Source organism: Hoplias malabaricus, chromosome 6 (genome assembly GCF_029633855.1).
Source record: "Hoplias malabaricus isolate fHopMal1 chromosome 6, fHopMal1.hap1, whole genome shotgun sequence".
NCBI classification, from domain to species: domain Eukaryota; kingdom Metazoa; phylum Chordata; class Actinopteri; order Characiformes; family Erythrinidae; genus Hoplias; species Hoplias malabaricus.
The window spans coordinates 23,592,469-23,611,502 of record NC_089805.1 but is presented as its reverse complement, the minus strand read 5'-3'; the positions used below and the strand labels follow the sequence as shown (position 1 = coordinate 23,611,502).

At 39.8% G+C, this 19,034-nt stretch overlaps 1 protein-coding gene across 1 annotated transcript; it reads left to right on the top strand.

Annotated features, from left to right (window-relative positions):
* The first annotated feature begins 656 nt into the window (after window positions 1-656).
* wu:fc38h03 (acetylcholinesterase collagenic tail peptide) lies at window positions 657-18,990 on the top strand. The gene is made up of 17 exons (XM_066675137.1): window positions 657-1,098; window positions 4,904-5,010; window positions 5,522-5,632; window positions 5,709-5,753; window positions 5,874-5,900; window positions 9,919-9,990; window positions 10,659-10,721; window positions 11,392-11,418; window positions 11,531-11,575; window positions 11,848-11,883; window positions 12,238-12,318; window positions 13,782-13,878; window positions 13,960-14,096; window positions 15,160-15,279; window positions 15,394-15,520; window positions 15,637-15,739; window positions 18,422-18,990. The coding sequence occupies exons 1-17, from the start codon at window positions 999-1,001 to the stop codon at window positions 18,489-18,491; spliced, it is 1,368 nt and encodes a 455-aa protein (XP_066531234.1). The 5' UTR covers window positions 657-998; the 3' UTR covers window positions 18,492-18,990.
* The last annotated feature ends 44 nt before the right edge of the window (window positions 18,991-19,034 follow it).

Genomic DNA, 19,034 nt, shown 5'->3' with positions numbered 1-19,034 from the left:
AGTTGTGTGTGCATACTGGAGGATTTCTTTGAATAACAATCTCAACATACAGAGTGACTGTAGTGTCGCAGTTACACAGCTCCAGAGACCTGGAGGTTGTGGGTTCAATTCCCGCTCCGGGTGACTGTCTGTGAGGAGTTTGTGTGTCCACGTGGGTTTCCTCCGGGTGCTCCGGTTTCCTCCCACAGTCCAAAAACACATGTTGGTAGGTGGATTGGCGACTCAAAAGTGTCCGTAGGTGTGAGTGAATGTGTGTTGCCCTGTGAAGGACTGGCGCCCCCTCCAGGGTGTTTTCCCGCCTTGCGCTCAACGATTCCAGGTAGGCTCTGGACCCACCGCGACCCTGAACTGTATAAGCGGTTATGAATGAATGAATAAGTGAGTGACATGTTCAAATGGTGTACTTTCATTCTGCAGTGAATTTGTTCTGTGGAAACTAACGGTTTCCTTTTAATAATTATCTAAATTTGGAATTAAAGTGACAGAAATATAATACTTTGAAGAACCTTTACTTTGAAGTGATATCTTCTGTTCATTACATCCACTATTTATTAATTCATGTATTATTTTTGTATTTATTTAGGTTTTACATCCATATCGTGTCAATAACTAGTGGCTTTTCTTTTGAAATCCGTTCCTCTACACGCTCTCACCGCAGTTCTACCAGAACACTGAGGGGACTAGTTTGACCAAGCATTTCCAAGTGGAGGCTGGCTTGGTTCCAGTTGTACACTGGGCTGAGAGAGTCTAATATTGGCAGCGGCTGTCTGTCGGCTACTGTGTCAGCTCTCCGTGTGTAATAATAATATTCGTGTTCCCAGAGCTGGAAAACATTTCTCTTTTCTCAGAGACGGGGTCTTTTTACGAAGACGAGTACGAACTAGACTGGAACAGGGACGAAGAGCACGTTAAGATGGGAGAGGAGAAGTGGCGGAGGGTCCCTTATTAGCGCTCAGACACTCTTCTGGACGTTTTACACACACACAGCGGACAGAAACATGGCTCTGTTTAGGACTGCGCTAAAGCTGCTCTCTCTGTTCTGCTCCGTGTCGAGCTTCTCAACAAGCGACATGGACAATATTCTGCCTCCTACCACAGGTAAGACACACGAGAGACTGGCTGTCTGGACTCAGGCTGTTTGCTGTCTGCAGTATGTATAATATTTTAAGGTATGATTCAAAGGCAACAGTTCCAGTTCACAGTCTATAATAATCTTACCATCGCTCTTACTGCAGAATGAAACAGTGGGATCTTATTGTCCCAGGTGCCTTTATTATGCAATTCTCTGTATATATACTTTACCTTTTTCATTAAAACTGAGATAATGTGGGTCACAATGTACAAAACTGCAGTCTTCAAGCATCCCTTTAGAAAACTGTTAAAACATGAAGATGCCAAGCTGTGTGCGTATTACACCTTTAAATGCCTTTAATGAGATAAGGACAAATATCTATCTTTTGGAAGTAAATATGAATATGATTTCAGTATCATTTTACATCACTAATGATAAAAATGTTAAGCAGAAGAAGAATGTCGGTGATAGTAGTTCAAGGTTTGCTTGCACAGAGCCTTTCCTAAAGCTAGATTTAATGTTTAGACTACTGCAGGGTTGCACATCTCTGTATTGGGGGGTCAGTATCCAGCAAAGTTAGGAGATTTCCTTGCTGAAACACACCCACTAAACCTTGTAGTTAACAAGTGTGTGTGAGCAGAAAAATCCCTGCACTATGCCAGGGATATACCACCCTCCAGGACGGGTGTTTTGCACCCGATATACAGCAAAACAAAAAATTTGAATACTTGACACAATTCTATACAAACATCTACAAATATGTCTGAAATATAAAACAAATTAAGAATTAAGTGATTTACTGACTGTATCACATGATCCCAACTGTGTTGTCACTTAGACCCTGTTTATACTTGGTCACCTGATCTGTCTTGAGTATCAGGAATATAACTGGATAAGGCCTTGCAATATAAAAATGCAAGTGTAAGTGAACCAAGACCAATTTAAAACAGATACATATCTGATCGTTCAGAAACACTTTAGGAAGTGGTGCAATTGAGCCACATTATGGCATTGTAATGCTGTGTTCGGGTGCTCATCGGATGGTTGTACATACCAGGTGGTTATATAGTACTTGACTGTGTTCGCGTGGTGGGACTAGGGTTGGGCAGAATAATGATAATATCCTTTACCACGGTATTAAAAAATGTGGACTGTAGCTTAAATATCTATGGCGTGTGTGTGTGGTGTCAAATTTCTGTTCTGTGTCTATAAGAATGCAGCTAAAATGTTTGTCATTTAAGAGGGCCACAGGGAGGGGGCGCTGTGGGAACTCAATGACTGCTAATGTCACGGACTGAAAATGGGCGGAGAAAAACACAAGTGCAGTAGCCCACCGCAGTTGTAAATTTAGCACTGAATTTGGGTTAAAAGAGAGAGAAAGATGTAAATAAACAAAATACTCCCCAAATCCTTCACTTGACTTTGTGCTCACAGGTATATGGCTTTATCCTCTAAATATGTGTGTTTTGAGCCTCAGTTTGCGGAACAATCTGCTGTGGTGTGCTAAACCACAAGTGCCTGTTAGCACCAGCTGTGCATCTAAACGGTGTAGAACCGTCTTATTTCAAACTTTTCTGTTCCTCCAGCACCAGTTGCTGAAATTTGCTCTCTCTCAGAAACGGATTATTATCGTCAACGCGTGTGTCGGTGTGCACTGTTGGGCTGTGTTTAGCTAAATTCACTCAACTTTGTGCTCACAGATATAAGGCTCAGCACAGCCCCCACAAAAAAGTGATTTATCATTAAATAACAACTAAACACTTTCTGAGTAATAATAAATCTGATGGGCGGCACGGTGGCGCAGCAGGTAGTGTCGCAGTCGCACAGCTCCAGGGACCTGGAGGTTGTGGGTTCAATTCCCGCTCCAGGTGACTGTCTGTGAGGAGTTTGGTGTGTTCTCCCCATGTCCACGTGGGTTTCCTCCGGGTGCTCCTGTTTCCTCCCACAGTCCAAAAACACACGTTGGTAGGTGGACTGGCGACTCAAAAGTATTCCTGCCTTGTGCCCAATGATTCCAGGTAGGCTGTGGACCTACTGTGACCCTGAACAGGATAAGCAGTTACAGATAATGAATGAATAATGAATGAATGAATAAATCTGATCAAAATATTTGACGTTTATCTACAGAAAACACATAATGAAATTATTCAGATGCAAATTTGCTACATTTTCCACAGAAGAGGTACAAGTTTGCGTTATACGTCACATCTCGTAAACTCGTGTATCATCAAGAATCTCAATGATCCCCACAGCTTTGCTTGACCTTCAGGTCCAAATTTGAAAAATTAATATTTCTCAGTTTCCTACATCACTTGAATGCAGCACAAGTGCATCCGTCTCTGCAAGACCCACTTGGCAACTGAATCCCCATGAAGTCTGTCACTGGATGTGTGATCTGTCTCTGCGAGGAAGAGGATCATGGAGGATGCACATGGTGGGGACTGGAAGAAACAAATGCTTAACAGAAATATAGACAGACACTAATATGAATTTGAGCAGAGCACAGGAAGAGACTAAACAGATCAGTATCTGGTTTCTGTATAATTGTACATTTCGTTCCACACAGCAGTCAGATTCCCATCTGACCAACAGTAGACGCATTTGATTATGAAGTGTAAATGCATGTAGGTCATATCTTATCAGGATACAATTCAGATATTAGTCACATGAAGTGACCAGGGGTGTCAAAAGTGTCTTACAGGGGTAGTAAGTTAGGAGTTCTGGCCAGTGACTCTTGCCTGGTGTGTTTGCCCAGTGGAGAAAATAAACCCTGTTCTCCTGCAGTGGTGTTACCCATTCCAAAATGCACCAATCAGCTACAAAATTAAAACCACTCACAGATGAAGTGAATAACATTGAACATTTCATTACATTGGCCCCTGTCCAGGGGAGGCATATTTTAGGCAACAAGTGGATAGGAAATTGGAATCACATGGTAGCAGGAAAAAATGGGCTAGGGTAAGTATATGAATGATTTTAGTAAGGGACAAATTTTAATATTCATATTATTTTATTATGATATAATTATTATCTCCAAAACAGCATTGTGCGTTGGTGTTCCCAGTATGTAGTGGTTAGTAGGGATTATTCACATTTGTCATATCCTCTCATTATATTAACACAGTATACAGTATTGGGGTGTACAGTTCAGCTCAGCACATACCGACATGTGTTGAAGATAAAAAAAAACAAAAAACAGGAAAACAGGAAATAAAACCGGTTCAACACCGTTTAGAAGGATAGCTGACCAGCTAACAGGCACTTGAGGTTTAGCACAACACAGCAGGTGTTTTTCCAGGGAACTGAGGCTCAAATCGAACATATTTAGAGGTTAAAGCCTCATACCTTGGAGGATAAAGTCGAGTAAACGGTCTTCTGAGTATTTTGTCTATTTTCAGCTTCCTTCAGCGCTAATCTAATAGAGTCTGGCCTCTCAAGGTTCACTGATGCACATGGGGAGCAAAGACTTGCCCTTCTGGTTCAATCCCACAAAAGGACTGCTGAAAAGTTAAAGGTGGCTGTAATACAAAGGTGCCAATATGCACACTATGAACATTATGATCTTTTTTAGTTTCCTTTGAAGTAGAGATGTATCATGTTATCTAGATTACTGCAGAAAATCATAGAGATAACTGCGTTTGTAACCCTGCAGATCGTTTACTTAGGTTTATGTAGGTAGGGGTAAACATTTTTACAATAAATAATAAAAATGATTAATATCAACCCACAGTTTCATATTTGGGCATCGCTGTTTTTAAAGACTTTTAAATCTTTCATTGTCGTCTTATGGTTGTGGTCGTATATTTGTGATCTTCATGCTTGTTATTATAGCCATGGCTTCACTGGATTCACTGAAAAGATTTGACCCATGTTGCCTAATGACTCCACCACCACCTCCACTGTTCCCACCCCCTCCTAGCATCTGGAGACGAGGACATGTAAGTGATTTTAATTAAGCAAATGTGTTTCAGTGTCAGTATATGTACAGTTGTCTAATTCATGTTTACTACAATTGCTGTAATTATGATTTTCAGTATAGTTGTATAATCTCAGTGCACAGGCATAAGTAAACCAGATGCTGAAATTTGATTTGTAATAACTGTGTTCTCATGTGTTTCTATAATTGCTGTGGACTGTGTGCTAGTTAGTACCTGCTAGTAATGGTGAGGTCATTTTTTTTTTTTTGTAAAATATTTTGTAAGACATAAAAAAGAGAAGAATGAGGGGAAAATCTATGAATTACAAAAGCAGCATTTTTTCATAAGGTGCACCTGGCTATAGCAAGACAGAGGAATGAACTAAATCAAACTCATGTTTAGATCCTCAGAGCTCATGTCCTCAGAGCTGTTGGTTCATTTCTGAATTTGCTAAAGCAGTGTAAAGCTCAGTCAGAATCATTCTTGGTCATACATGGCTGTAGTATGATCACTTCTGTGTTTATTTGTTAAGGTTATCCAAGTATCTGTGGAGGTGGAAAAAGGAAGTCAGAAAGATGAAGATGAGGTCATAAAACATTGTCTGCCAGGACCGCCAGGACCTCCTGGCCCTACAGGACCACAGGTACGAAGAGTAGTATTCCATACTGTTCAGTTGTATAGCTAGTCACAGTTTTTACAGCTGACACTCTTTATTTCAGGGACACAGTGGCATTCCAGGAATACAGGGACCCAAGGGAGATAAGGTTTGAGTGTTTATTGGATTAAAGGCATTCTATCTGTAAGAATTCAGTTATCAGATTTTAACAATTTGAATTTGGTACAATGTGGTAACAATGTGGTCCTTTCTCTCTTATTCTTTCCAGGGTGACATAGGACGACCAGGGTCAAAGGTAAGAGTTTATGATATTGAGCAATGCTTACAAAAATTGTAAATGTACTTAAAAATATGTCAAACACAGTAGTTTAGCTACTTCCGGGCAACATCATTTTAGTATGCAGCAGTGTTAGCTTAGCATTGCTAAAATCTCTCTTTGGAGAGTCTGGTACCTTACTGCAGGAAAAGAAATTTGATTGACACACAAAAGGGGACCAATCACGAGTCTACTATTTTGGCATGAAGTGTGGAGGCAGTCTTTCACTTCAGACCAGTAGCAGAGCCAGTATAAAATGATACACGTAAGTGCATATATGCGCAGGTACAGAGAATGCAACTGGCAGTGAGGACAGGTTTGTGCACTGAAGGTATCAGACTCTCTGTCAACTTGTGGGTGGAGAATCTATGGCTGAGGTTAGGATGTAAAAGAGAAAACAACCACAGAGATTGTACTAGTTAGGCACTGGGTCACATTGATATTTAGTGTGCATTATGGTTTGTATCTGCACTCAATTTTCCTCTTGTTTCAATGTCAGTCACGGATAAATATGTCCAAAATTAAAAAAAAAACTATACAAAACAAGTGTATACACATAACTACTCTTCTTCACCAGAATCATATTGTAAACAATGTGACGTTGATTGAAACATTATAATCTGCACCACATTTGCTCCCTATTGTAATAAAATAAAGACAAGAAATAAGTAATTTAAACACCACACATTTCAACCCCCCTCCCCCCCCCATGTCTGCCCAGCATCATTTTGCAGTGAAGGATGTGCACTTTACTGTTTATTACTGTAGTCTATTAAGGCTTGGCTTTGTTCCATTGCAGCACTGTCTGGCAATATCACTTAGTGCTCAACCAAGACATTAATCTCCCTACCGCACTGCAGATCGGAATGAACACAGCTATTTAATTATACTGAGAACTCGGTGTGTGTGTGTGTGTGTGTGTGTGTGTGTGTGTGTGTGTGAGAGAGAGAGAGAGAGAGAGAGAGAGAGAATTGAATTGAAATGAAATGAAAAATGAAATTAACTTTCTGGTGTTTTAACTGACAAATTAGTTATATTAAACACATGAAAATATAAACTCCATTTTGCAATTCTTGCCATTTTAAGACATGCAGCTTGGTCTTTTACAAATCCACTTTCAGAAAAAAATCATTTTGTGAAATGCGATTTAATAAAAAACAAATCTGTGATTTCCTTATTTTATTATTTTACTTTCAGAATTCACTGCTAAGATGTCCAATGTTTTCACTGACTAACGATTAAATTTAGTAAATATAAGTAAATTATACATTTGATGCTTGTAACATACTTATATTTGAGTAATGCAAGAAAGGATGAAAAATCCATACAGTATGTGTTACACCATAAAAGCAAGTAAATACAAAAGGTACAAAAGGAGCATCCAAAAAGTTTTTACAGGAAAGGTTAGGACTAGGGTTGCACAATTTTATCATCTCAGTGTGCACATACACAATAATTAGTATGTGCAGTGTCACAAGGAGCAGAGGCGATAGATACCAAGACACTTTTTGTTTTACATCAGTACACCAAGTAGAAATACAGATTTCATAGTTTCACAAAGGGAAATGGAAAAACAGTTTCAGTTGCATAAAATGACACTTTGGATGGGGCTGGCTTTGCATTTATCTGCATACGATATTAATGTTTTCTTATTGAGAAAAGAAAGATGGATTCTCAGACTCTGTTCTATGGCCTTAACAGAGCAAACAAGTGGAAGGGAAGGGGAGTGGAGCATGTTGAGTGAGAAGCTGAGCCAATAGATAGAAGCAAACATTTATCTGAGTAAAAAACATTTTGCATTGTAAACACCTATGACCAACCCATCAATATTACATACAACCTAATTTACTAAATAATATTTTTGCTGCTTGACACAAAGGAAAATTGGCACTGTCATCATTTTCCATGAGTTTGTTTCAAGTTGTTGAACATTTTGTAAAGTCTGCAAAGAAATTAGGTCTACTGGTCAAAACATTGTGAAGAGTCAGGAAATCTGGAGCCATCTTAGTCACGAAACGGTAGACACCACTGTTTAATTACTGTAACCTCTGCACCCTAGATGATATTAGAGTAATTGTCTTGCTACTGTGACAGAAAATAGCCACACGAGCTAGGAAGTACAAATCCTTGAAAATGCTTGAATATTAATGGTGTTTTCCAGGTTTGAAAAGTGCTGGAATTTTCTAGTGCTTGAAAATGCTTGAAATTGTTACTGTATTTCTTTCACAACAAATGGCTGAATAGGTCACTTATTAGATGGAAAAATAAAATAAGTCGCAGAGCCTAAACCGAACTCACTAGCGCCAATGCATGTGGTAAAGATCATTTGACTCGTCTCACCCAGAAGTGCCGACTCTTTGGGTTCCTAAGGCTCTTCATTATACCACAGGATAAAATCACCATAAAATTCTGCCCTGATTACAGGAAAGAAAGAAAGAAAGAAAGGAATGGTTCATTCTATCGTTCACCTAAAAGGCCTGGCTCAAATAGCATGTTTGCGACCAATACCATGTTTGCGACTTGTGAAAGAAATACAGTAACAATTTCAAGCATTTTCAAGCACTCCAAAATTCCAGCACTTTTCAAACCTGGAAAACACCATTAATATTCAAGCATTTTCAAGGATTTTTACTTCCTAGCTCATGTGGCTATTTTCTGTCACAGTAGCAAGACAATTACTCATCTAATATCATCTGGGGTGCAGAAGTTACAGTAATTAATTAATTGTCTACCGTTTCGTGACTAAGATGGCTAATACCTAATATGTGACTGTTATCTGCCAGTGTGTTAGAGAGAACTCCTTAAAAAATCGGAAAGTAGCTGTTTTAATTAGCGCTGCATAGCTGCAAAACAACAAATACAAACAATGGATAAGACAAGAACAAAACCCACGAGTAGCCCTCTGCAAAGTCTACAAAAGGCACCTGCAGCTTTTCACAATGGGAGAGTCTGCACGCTCGAGGTTCAAGGTACATAGTGGAAAATTTTTGAGAACATGTGAATGTGCCAATACAGGAAAATACTCAGTGAAAATATAAATGTACACGTTTAAATATTTCATGCTCAAAAGCACAGGGCAAAAAAAATGTATAATAATAATTTTAAAAAGATTAACACGTAGACTCATTCAAAATAGCAAGGAAAGTCTACTTATAAACAAGTGACACATTTTGAAACCTCGATTCTTTTTTAAATCCTTATTGTTATGTTAATACCAAATACAGTTAAGAATTTTTATTATCCCTTTTATAAAAGTATATAAAAAGTGAAGTTATTATTTTGAGTGTGTATGTATTTGAATAAATCTGCAGTTTACTACAACTGTAAGGTGCTGGAAAAGCTTGAAAATGGACCTAGAAATTCCTTGAAAAGTGCTTGAATTTCACTTTGGAAAAACTGTACGAACCCTGGTCACTGTATCAAGAAATGTAACCTGAAACGTTAATAAGGAAGGAGAACGGCATACATCATCTCTATAGAGAAATTCTGTCGAGTTCTCTGGGCCAAAGCTGATCTTGGATGGCCGGAAAGATTGTGGAAATGTGTTCATATAGTGAAACGGTCATATGAGTTCTTGTTTCAGATTGTTTTTGGGGTAAAATTGATGTCAAATGATCTGTGCCAAAGACAAACTCGACCATCCAGTTTGTTGTCAGCTGTTATCAGTGAAAGATGCAAAAGCCAACATCTGTCATTGTACAGAGGCACAATAAAAAAGTCCACATAAAAACGAGAGGAACATATGAGGAGAGTGGATACACGAGACATACCAGCATTGACATACCAACATTGTACACATCTCAACTAAAACTGTTACTGTCGACATCTGGCACACCAGGAGCTGCTCTAAGACATAAAACTCAGAATCAATGTGAAGAAAATGTATTTCACAAATCAAAAGCTTCATTGCCAGCTTATTAAAAACATTAGCAAAGTAGCATAACTTATTTGATATTATATATTTTGTCATGATTGCACATAGACATTGGTTTTGCAGGGTCATACAGGCCGTCCGGGTCTTCCTGGGAGGCCAGGGGTTCCAGGATTTCCAGGGCCAGAGGGTCCTAAAGTGAGTAATTACACTTTAAACACTTAAACATATTGTTTATTTAATAATCACGAGGCTTAATAGTCAGCAAATACAAAATTATTCTGTTTCTACTATGTGAAGAATGTTGAGTGGTGGAATATCAGAATTTCTTCAGTGCTACTGACATATCATTCAGTAATGATTTTGAATATCTGGGTAGTCAGTCGTGAGCCAGGTTGGATGCATGTTCCAAAATATGAAGTGGATTGTCTTTTCTAAATTATAATTATCCAATTATGTAAGATTGTTACATACAGTTTTTTGTCACCTCATTCTGATTTAAGACATATCCTCTTATTATTTCTTATTAAAATGAAAATATTGAAGGAAGTAGCTTGCAGGTTTAAATTTGGAAGTGAAAGTACGGTTACAGTAGGTTACAGTATTGTATAAAATGACCCAGTTTCAAGAGTAGATACTCAGAAGATAGTTGACACACTAATAAACATGCTTTGACATGTTACCCGTCTTGAGCAGTGAATTAAAGACAACATGAGCTATCCCAAAATAGTATGTCCTTTATTATGTCAATAGTGTGGCCTAGTTTTAATCAGCATCAACTAAACAAGACATCACACACGTTAGGCGAACCATAAACAGATGAAAGGTCTCATATCAGCTCTGTTCCTGTTCCCTGTGACTGACAGGGAGAGAAGGGAGATCCTGGATTAATGGGAATGCCTGGGATGAGAGGACCAACAGGGCCCAAGGTAAGATATAGAGTGACATAAGATAATGTAAGTATTAATGTTGTCCACTATGTTAATGATTACTGAAAGGAATAGTCATTAAGCATCAATAATAAAGTATAAATGCACAAGGAAAGTACATTCAGTTGCGTTTTAAGAATAAATATGAAATGCTTGATTGTTCTGTGCGATAGCCTTGTAGCTGAGCTGCTATAGTCTTTATTATCATACTACAATAATGTCATGACTGATGTTGCATGTTATTAGATTGTGGGGTTGGAGAGGCTGATGTATGCTTGTGCTGAGCTGAGATTAAGTTAATTTGAGTGTTTCAGCTCCACAGACATTTGGCAGGATGTAGCAGTGCACATTAGATAGTAACAAGGGGGAGGGCTAAGAGGGATCCTGCTCCAGGTTGCTGTCAGTCATTTCACATAAATGCCAGCTTTGTACTGAGACTAGAGCTCTGTCTGTAGGCTGTAATGACTGTAGTCTTGTAAAGATAGTGCTGATTGCAGACCTCTTTCTTTTGTTTCTCATTCCTTAATAAGCTTTATTTCAGGTCACGGAATCTTCTAAAATAGGAGTTTAAAGAAAAAGTGTTATAAAAAAAAGTTATTTCATATTTTTCTTCTCTATTACATTGGTTCATAAAGAGTTTTTTGTGCCATTTCTGTCTTTTTTTATGCAGGGCCACCCAGGATACAAGGGAGAAAAGGTTTCTCATCCTTGATCATTTTTGTGTGGTTCTGAATGGTTTTGCTATTAAAGAAGTGAATACAGTTCTCTTACAAACATTTATTAATGCGCTTTTTGGCTGATGTTTGTAGGGATCGCTGGGGGAGCCTGGAATTCCAGGTCCAAAGGGAGACCAGGTGAGAAATACAGATCTGTAAAGACACTGAATGATGTGTGTATATATATATATATATATATATATATATATATATATATGCACTGTACTCTTATTACAAGTTTGTTAATTGTTGAGGTGTCCACTGCTTGTTAACCACATTAGTCTCAGAAATACAGTGAAAAACCAAAAGAACTCTAAGAGAAGCTGCACTAAAAACTGCTCAGCTACATTTGGATTAAATTTAAATTTGTGTTTAATATTTTTCTAACAGTCTAAACTGACTATTTGTAGGGAGCGAATGGACTAGCTGGAATGCTGGGACAGAAGGTAAGGGCTGAAGAATTAGGTAAAAATGTTATTAATCTTTCACTGATTGTGTGTACATTGGTGTTTGATTTTAATACCAGCACTTGGTTCTAAGTTTTGTAAAATGAGGGAAATGTGCATGGACTTTGTATCAGAAGAGTAAATAAACCAAAGGCCAAACATTGCTAAATATCAGCCATTAAATGTAGCCTGCTTTGCTGGATTCATGCTGCCTCCAGCTATTTTTGAACTATAACATCTTTTTTTTTTAACTTATGAGCTGTGGAATATTATGGAAATACTTGGGATATTTGTGTTGCATATGGAAACAAGGCATGTAAAATATCTATCTATTTGCCTGTGTGTTTCTCTCAGGGTGAAATAGGTCCAAAGGGAGAGCCTGGTTTGTCTGGGAAGCGTGGGCCTACAGGACGTCCGGGCAAAAGAGGCAAACAGGTGACGACAAACATTCACAGAACACTATCCACAACTTACAAACAGGCATACACACAGCCTTGTTTTTATAAAGTATTAGCACCATGCAGAGGTCTCATGCATTTTATAGGTCTAATACCCAACCTGAGGCCCCAACAAATGTGGGTTATCAGATCCAGTTTGAACAGATTGTTTTGCATATAACCTCAGGGTTGGGTCAGGCTTAGCTTTGTCATCTTTATTAAGTGTTTTTATTCTTGGTAAATTTGTTCAGATTTGAAAGAATGTTGAGGTAAGTCAAATTGCAATGGATGCTATTGACAAATCTGATTGGCTTAAACACTTAGTATATTCCATATGTATAAAATATAAGTTTATTCTAGAGTTATATTTTCTGTTGAGTCACTCAATGGCTGATATGCAAAGTTCTGTTCTGTTTAAATACACTCATACAAATAAACACAAACCCAGCATACACACACCAGCTACTTTGGGCTGGATAAATCCCTTTGTGATTACTCAACACTCGGTGAGTCCTTCAGTATTTGTTCGGCATAAGGGTCACTGGCACCAGAGACCCATCACATTTTTAGAACACACACGCGGACATAGTCTCACACACACACCCTTTCCATGCTTGAACTTGCATACAGAGTTACATCCAGAGATATCTGACTGTGCCCTGCTTGCGCTAAATCGTTCAGTACATCTCCCTGTGCTGATGTAAGAATGCACTTAATATGAGAATATAACCACGTACATTTGAGAACCTCAGATTATTAGATGTGTGTGAGTGTGTGTGTGTGTGAGAGAGAGAGAGAGAGAGAGAGAGAGAGAGAGAGAGAGACTGACCCTAAAGCAAGTAAGTGTTAAATTACCTGAGCAGCTAGTATGTTAGTGTCTCAATTTAGCCGGACATGACTGACAGTCTCTTATATTTCAACACTCTAATATTACATGCCAGAGAAGCTTTCCTGTATGTGTCCCTGTCCTGACTCTGGCTTTAACAGTTACTTCGTTCTGCTCTGTGGGTCAGTGAGCTTGAGCTTAGTGCCCTGACCTTAAAGCTTCAGTGTCTATATTTTCACATGAAAGACATGTTAACACTGAAAACTAAATTGGTGAGAGTGAGTCGAGCAATAATCCATCCGCTGTTAAAGTGTGGTCATAGACAGGAGAAGCAGAGAATGCAGAAAGTATGAACATCTTTGTAGAGCAGGTCTTTTTTATTTAAAAGAAAATAAATCATATTGTTATTGATGTGTTCAGTAATGTTTTAATATACATTTATTATTTAAATGAACCACAATGAGCAAATCTTCTACCAATAAATGTAGTGTATTACCAGAGGATGTTGTTGCCAAACAATGTATAGACAAATATCATTGCATGTGAACTTGGTCCAGTTCCTGTATCGGTTGTTGTGTTCATTCAGACAGTCAGATATCAAATGTTAATAAACTTCAGCTCTACTGTTTACACAGGGAGCTAAAGGAGACCTTGGCACTCCAGGTGTGATTGGGCCACCAGGCCCTCCAGGACCTACTGGACACCCAGGACCCCCTGGAATTCCTGCCTCAGGTGGCCAGACATAGAAAGGTATAATGAATTAATTTTTATATGTTTGGGATTGTGAATAAGTATGACTTTTGTGTGATACAGGCCTGTATCTGGTCGGAGAGAAAGGTGAGAAGGGGATGCCAGGTCCACCTGGAGAGTGTGACTGCAACTCCTTTAATATGAATTCCCCTGGTAGCGCTTCACTGCAGCGCCGTGGGAAACACGACAAAGTCTCTGCGGTGAGCTTCTAGTCTGAAACATGTTCATCTCACCCTCCAGGCCTTTTAGCATGGTGGGACTGGGGGAGTCATAGCTAACAGGTGAATTTGGCAGTGAATAAAAAGAGGTTAATATTGGATGAAAATGCTGTTCATTCTACTGCACTTTCCATGTCTGTGTCAGCAATGTGTGCACCTTAAACTACCTGAACTCACTGATTCGACAAGGTGTTTCAGTCCTTTTTCAAACACCGTCCACTCACAGTCCACTTTATTAGACACACATACCTTGTGGTTTGAGACTGTAGCTCATTTGTTGCTCCTCAGCTAGTGTCAATCATTTTGTAGTCCATCAATGGTCAAAGGTCACTGCCCACAGGACCGTGTTATTTTTGGCTGGTGGACTATTCTCTATCAGGGTGGCATAGCAGGTAGTGTCGCATCACACAGCTCCAGGGACCTGGTGGTTGTGGGTTCGATTCCCGCTCCGGGTGACTGTCTGTGAGGAGTTGGTGTGTTCTCCCCGTGTCTGCGTAGGTTTCCTCCGGGTGCTCCGGTTTCTTCCCACAGTCCAAAAACACACGTTGGTAGGTGGATTGACGACTCAAAAGTGTCCGTAGGTGTGAGTGTGTGTCTGTGTTGCCCTGTGAAGGAATGGCGCCCCCTCCAGGGTGTATTCCCACCTTGCGCCCAATGATTCCAGGTAGGCTCTAGACCCACCGCGACCCTGAATTGGATAAGCGGTTACAGATAATGAATGAATGAATGAACTATTCTCTATCAAGCAGTGACACTGAAGTTTATAAAAACTCCAGTAGCACTGCTGAGTCTGATCCACTTACTCCAGCACAACTCACACTAATGCACAACAATAATGTTAGCGACATTGCAGCCCTAAGGATGATCCACCACCTAAAAAATAAATGCTCTGCGATGGTCCTAACCATTGAAGTTCTCCTCCATCATCAGTGGAGCTGAGAGAATGAACAGTGAGACAAGAAGGTTTTTTTATGTTACAGCTGATCATTGTAGATCCAATTCAGTGTCTGTAGGAATCACTTAGTATTAATGTACTTTTTGACAGATATTTGTGGTGAACAGTGAGAAGGAGCTGAATAACCTGAACACAGACAACGCTCTTGCCTTCCGCAAGGATCAAAGATCTCTGTACTTTAAAGACATTGATGGATGGCAGCCAATTCAGGTATTGTTTCATGTCTGTGTCTGCAGTGAGAACTGTGACAGTAGCATTGTAACTGTTTGCTACTGTAATAAAATCATTGTTTGGATTGTTATTAATTTACTTATTTTTTTACAGCTGCTCCCATTCCAGGCAACAGAGAGGGCGAGGGAAGGAATGTGGTTGTGTGGAGATGGAGAGGTGCAGCCACTTAATGGGGAGGAATGTGATGATGGAAACAAGGTGGTCACAGATGACTGTGTGGGTAGGTTACTGACATTGTACAGCCATTAACTGTTTCTATTCTAGACCACAGAGTGTTTTCTATAGGATTGTTATGTATAAGATGACACTTATCAGCTCAATTCTTTTATTCTGTAGGCTGTAAGAAAGCTTACTGTGGAGATGGATATCGTCGTGAGGGGGTTGAGGAGTGTGATGGGAAGGATTTTGGCTATCAGACTTGCAAGACGTACCTACCAGGGTATGTGCCGTATCCAAAAACACACACAAGTGTAAATCTGAGGCTCTCGTACACACTCCAGTTCACAACATGTGTCCTTGTAGGCAATTGTTCTCCTGGGTAGAGCACAAACTCATGGTTGCGTAGGTGAGAGCACAGAGTCATGGGAGGACCTGCTCCAAATCTGATTCATGAAACTGTACAACATTTCAGTGGATGAATCAGCTTCTGCTGATTATGAATAACAGCTAACATCTCCTGATGTATTTGTGAGTGAAACATGCAGTGTCTATTCACTGCCAATATAGACATACAGGGGTTGGACAATGAAACTGAAACACCTGTCATTTTAGTGTGAGAGGTTTCATGGCTAAATTGGAGCAGCCTGGTGGCCAATCTTCATTAATTCCACATTGCACCAGTAAGAGCAGAGTGTGAAGGTTCAATTAGCAGAGGGTAAGAGCACAGTTTTGCTCAAAATATTGCAATGCACACAACATTATGGGTGACATACCAGAGTTCAAAAGAGGACAAATTGTTGGTGCACGTATTGCTGGCGCATCTGTGACCAAGACAGCAAGTCTTCGTGAGCCACGGTATCCAGGGTAATGTCAGCATACCACCAAGAAGAACGAAACACATCCAACAGGATTAACTGTGGACACAAGAGGATGCTGTCTGAAAGGGATGTTAGATTGTATCCAAAAAACATAAAACCACGGCTGCCCAAATCACTGCAGAATTAAATGTGCACCTCAACTCTCCTGTTTCCACCAGAACTGTCCGTCGAGAGCTCCACAGGGTCAATATACACGGACGGGCTGCTATAGCCACACCTTTGGTCACTCATGCCAATGTCAAACGTCGGTTTCAATGGTGCAAGGAGCGCAAATCTTGGGCTGTGGACAATGTGAAACATGTATTGTTCTCTGATGAGTCCATTTACTGTTTTTCCCACATCCGGGAGAGTTACGGTGTGGAGAAGCCCCAAAGAAGCGTACCATCCAGACTGTTGCATGCCCAGAGTGAAGTATGGGGGTGGATCAGTGATGGCCCAATACTTGTGCTAGATGGGCGCATCACTGCCAAGGACTACCAAACCATTCTGGAGGACAACGTGCATCCAATGGTTCAAACATTGTGTCCTGAAGGCGGTGCCGTGTATCAGGACGACAATGCACCAATACCCACAGCAAGACTGGTGAAAGATTGGTTTGATGAACATGAAAGTGAAGTTGAACATCTCCCATGGCCTGCACAGTCACCAGATCTAAATATTATTGAGCCACTTTGGGGTGTTTTGAGGAGCGAGTCAGGAAACGTTTCCCTCCACCAGCATCACGTAGTGACCTGGCCACTATCCTGGAAGAAGAATGGCTTAAAATCCCTCTGACCACTGTGCAGGACTTGTATATATCATTACCAAGACAAATTGATGCTGTATTGGCTACAAAAGGAGGATCTACACCATACTAATAAATTATTGTGGTCTAAAACCAGGTGTTTCAGTTTCATTGTCCAACTCCTGTACATTTCAGTACATTCAGGAGGTGCTAGACTGTTGTGGCTGTGTATGGTTCTTACACATGCTATTGAGGCTGCTGTTTGTTAAAATAATAAATTGTTAAATTACAAATACGTCTTGTTTCTTCAAACTTCAATCATCCAGTCACCAAACACCAAACGATTCAGTGGCAGAATAAGCCGTTTGGCATTGGCAGAGAGGATTTGGCAAATTTTTCATGGGCGCAACCCACATACTCATCTCTACTGCTCATCCCACAAAAGCATGTTCCTTACAAATGAGGCACCATTTAAAAGGGAAATTAATAGGCTTTCCAGTGGTATTAGATATATCACCATATCGTTGATGTGCTGCGGTGAGAAAATTTAAATTTTAAAATCACAAGAGCTAATTAATGCTCTCGGTCTGAGCTTCTCTGAGGTAACTTTCTTCTAAACACTCCATGAGGAGTAACAACAGTCAGCACATTCAGCTGTCTACAGAATATAAAGCAACTTGGCATGCACCTGATGCTTCCTTAAAATTATTTCACAGTAGTGGAGCTTTTCCACTGCCTACTCGGTTTAACTCTGCTCACTTTTGGTCCCTTTTCTGTCTGATTAAAAACTGATGTGATATCTGCTGTAGCTTTGAGATCTTGCAAATGCCTTGTTTGTGCTTGATGTCTACATTTCGTTGTGATTGACAAGTCTCTCTGGCCAATCAGCACTCTGCAATGATTACACGTCATGTTTAGTCAGTAATTGTCTCGCTTGGAAACGATAGCAAGGGAGTAAAAAAGTACCCAGTTTCAGGGGCCAGGGGCCAGACTGAAGCGGTGAAAAGCCAAGTCAAGTAGATAACATGCAGTGAAAAAACTCTAAGGCTTCTCAGTAGAGAGCATGCTTAAGGAATTATTGAGACAGCCTTCATTTCAGAAGTGTGTACATTAGGAGGTAAAACGCTGTCCAAGCAGAGAGCCATGGCCTTAGGGAAAGGGGCCTCGGGGACTTTTCCTCAGTGAAATGTGGGGGTGGTGGAAGTGAGAAATATAATTGGTTGTTATTATTATTATTATTATTATTATATATGACATATTCGTAAAGCATTAGATTCCACTACATTGATTGAAGTCTTTTAAACGCTAAATGTACTCTTAAAGCTGATGTTTTATGTTTCTTTTCCTTCTGTTTCCTCAGGACATTTGGGCAGCTCAAATGTACTGATTCCTGCTTCATCGATTCGACTGGCTGCAAGTACTTCACCTGAGCTCCACGTACACATGTGCACATACATGGGAGTACAAAGAGAGACTGCTATACCCTGTGGGATTTCACTGTAAAATGTTCTGAGTGGAGTATCTGATGCTGTGAGGTACTGTAATGTTCTTTCACACACTCAACTACAGCAAATAAGCTGGAACACACAAGTCTTTACAATCCTCTTCTCCTTTCTCTTTAAAGTAGTTTTTGGCAGCTCCTGGTGCTGGTGCATGTTATAAACATGTTCATGTTGATAGGATGCAGAAGATGTAAAATATTTTGTATTATTTATTTATAATTTTATTCCTCCTCATTGTTATAGTGTGCTTTGTTGCGGCAGAGATGTAATTAAGTTATTTCACGTTTTGAGATCAGCATTCATTGAGAAATGTAAATCAGTGACGGTCCAGTGTTGCATGAAGCCCAAAGTAAAATATCTATATATATATGTATATGCAGTAGCTAAATAATATTGCACTGTTGCATGCATATCTATGGCTGATAACTCTGCTGGTGTGTGTATGTTTGAATTAAATAAGCAAGAATGATC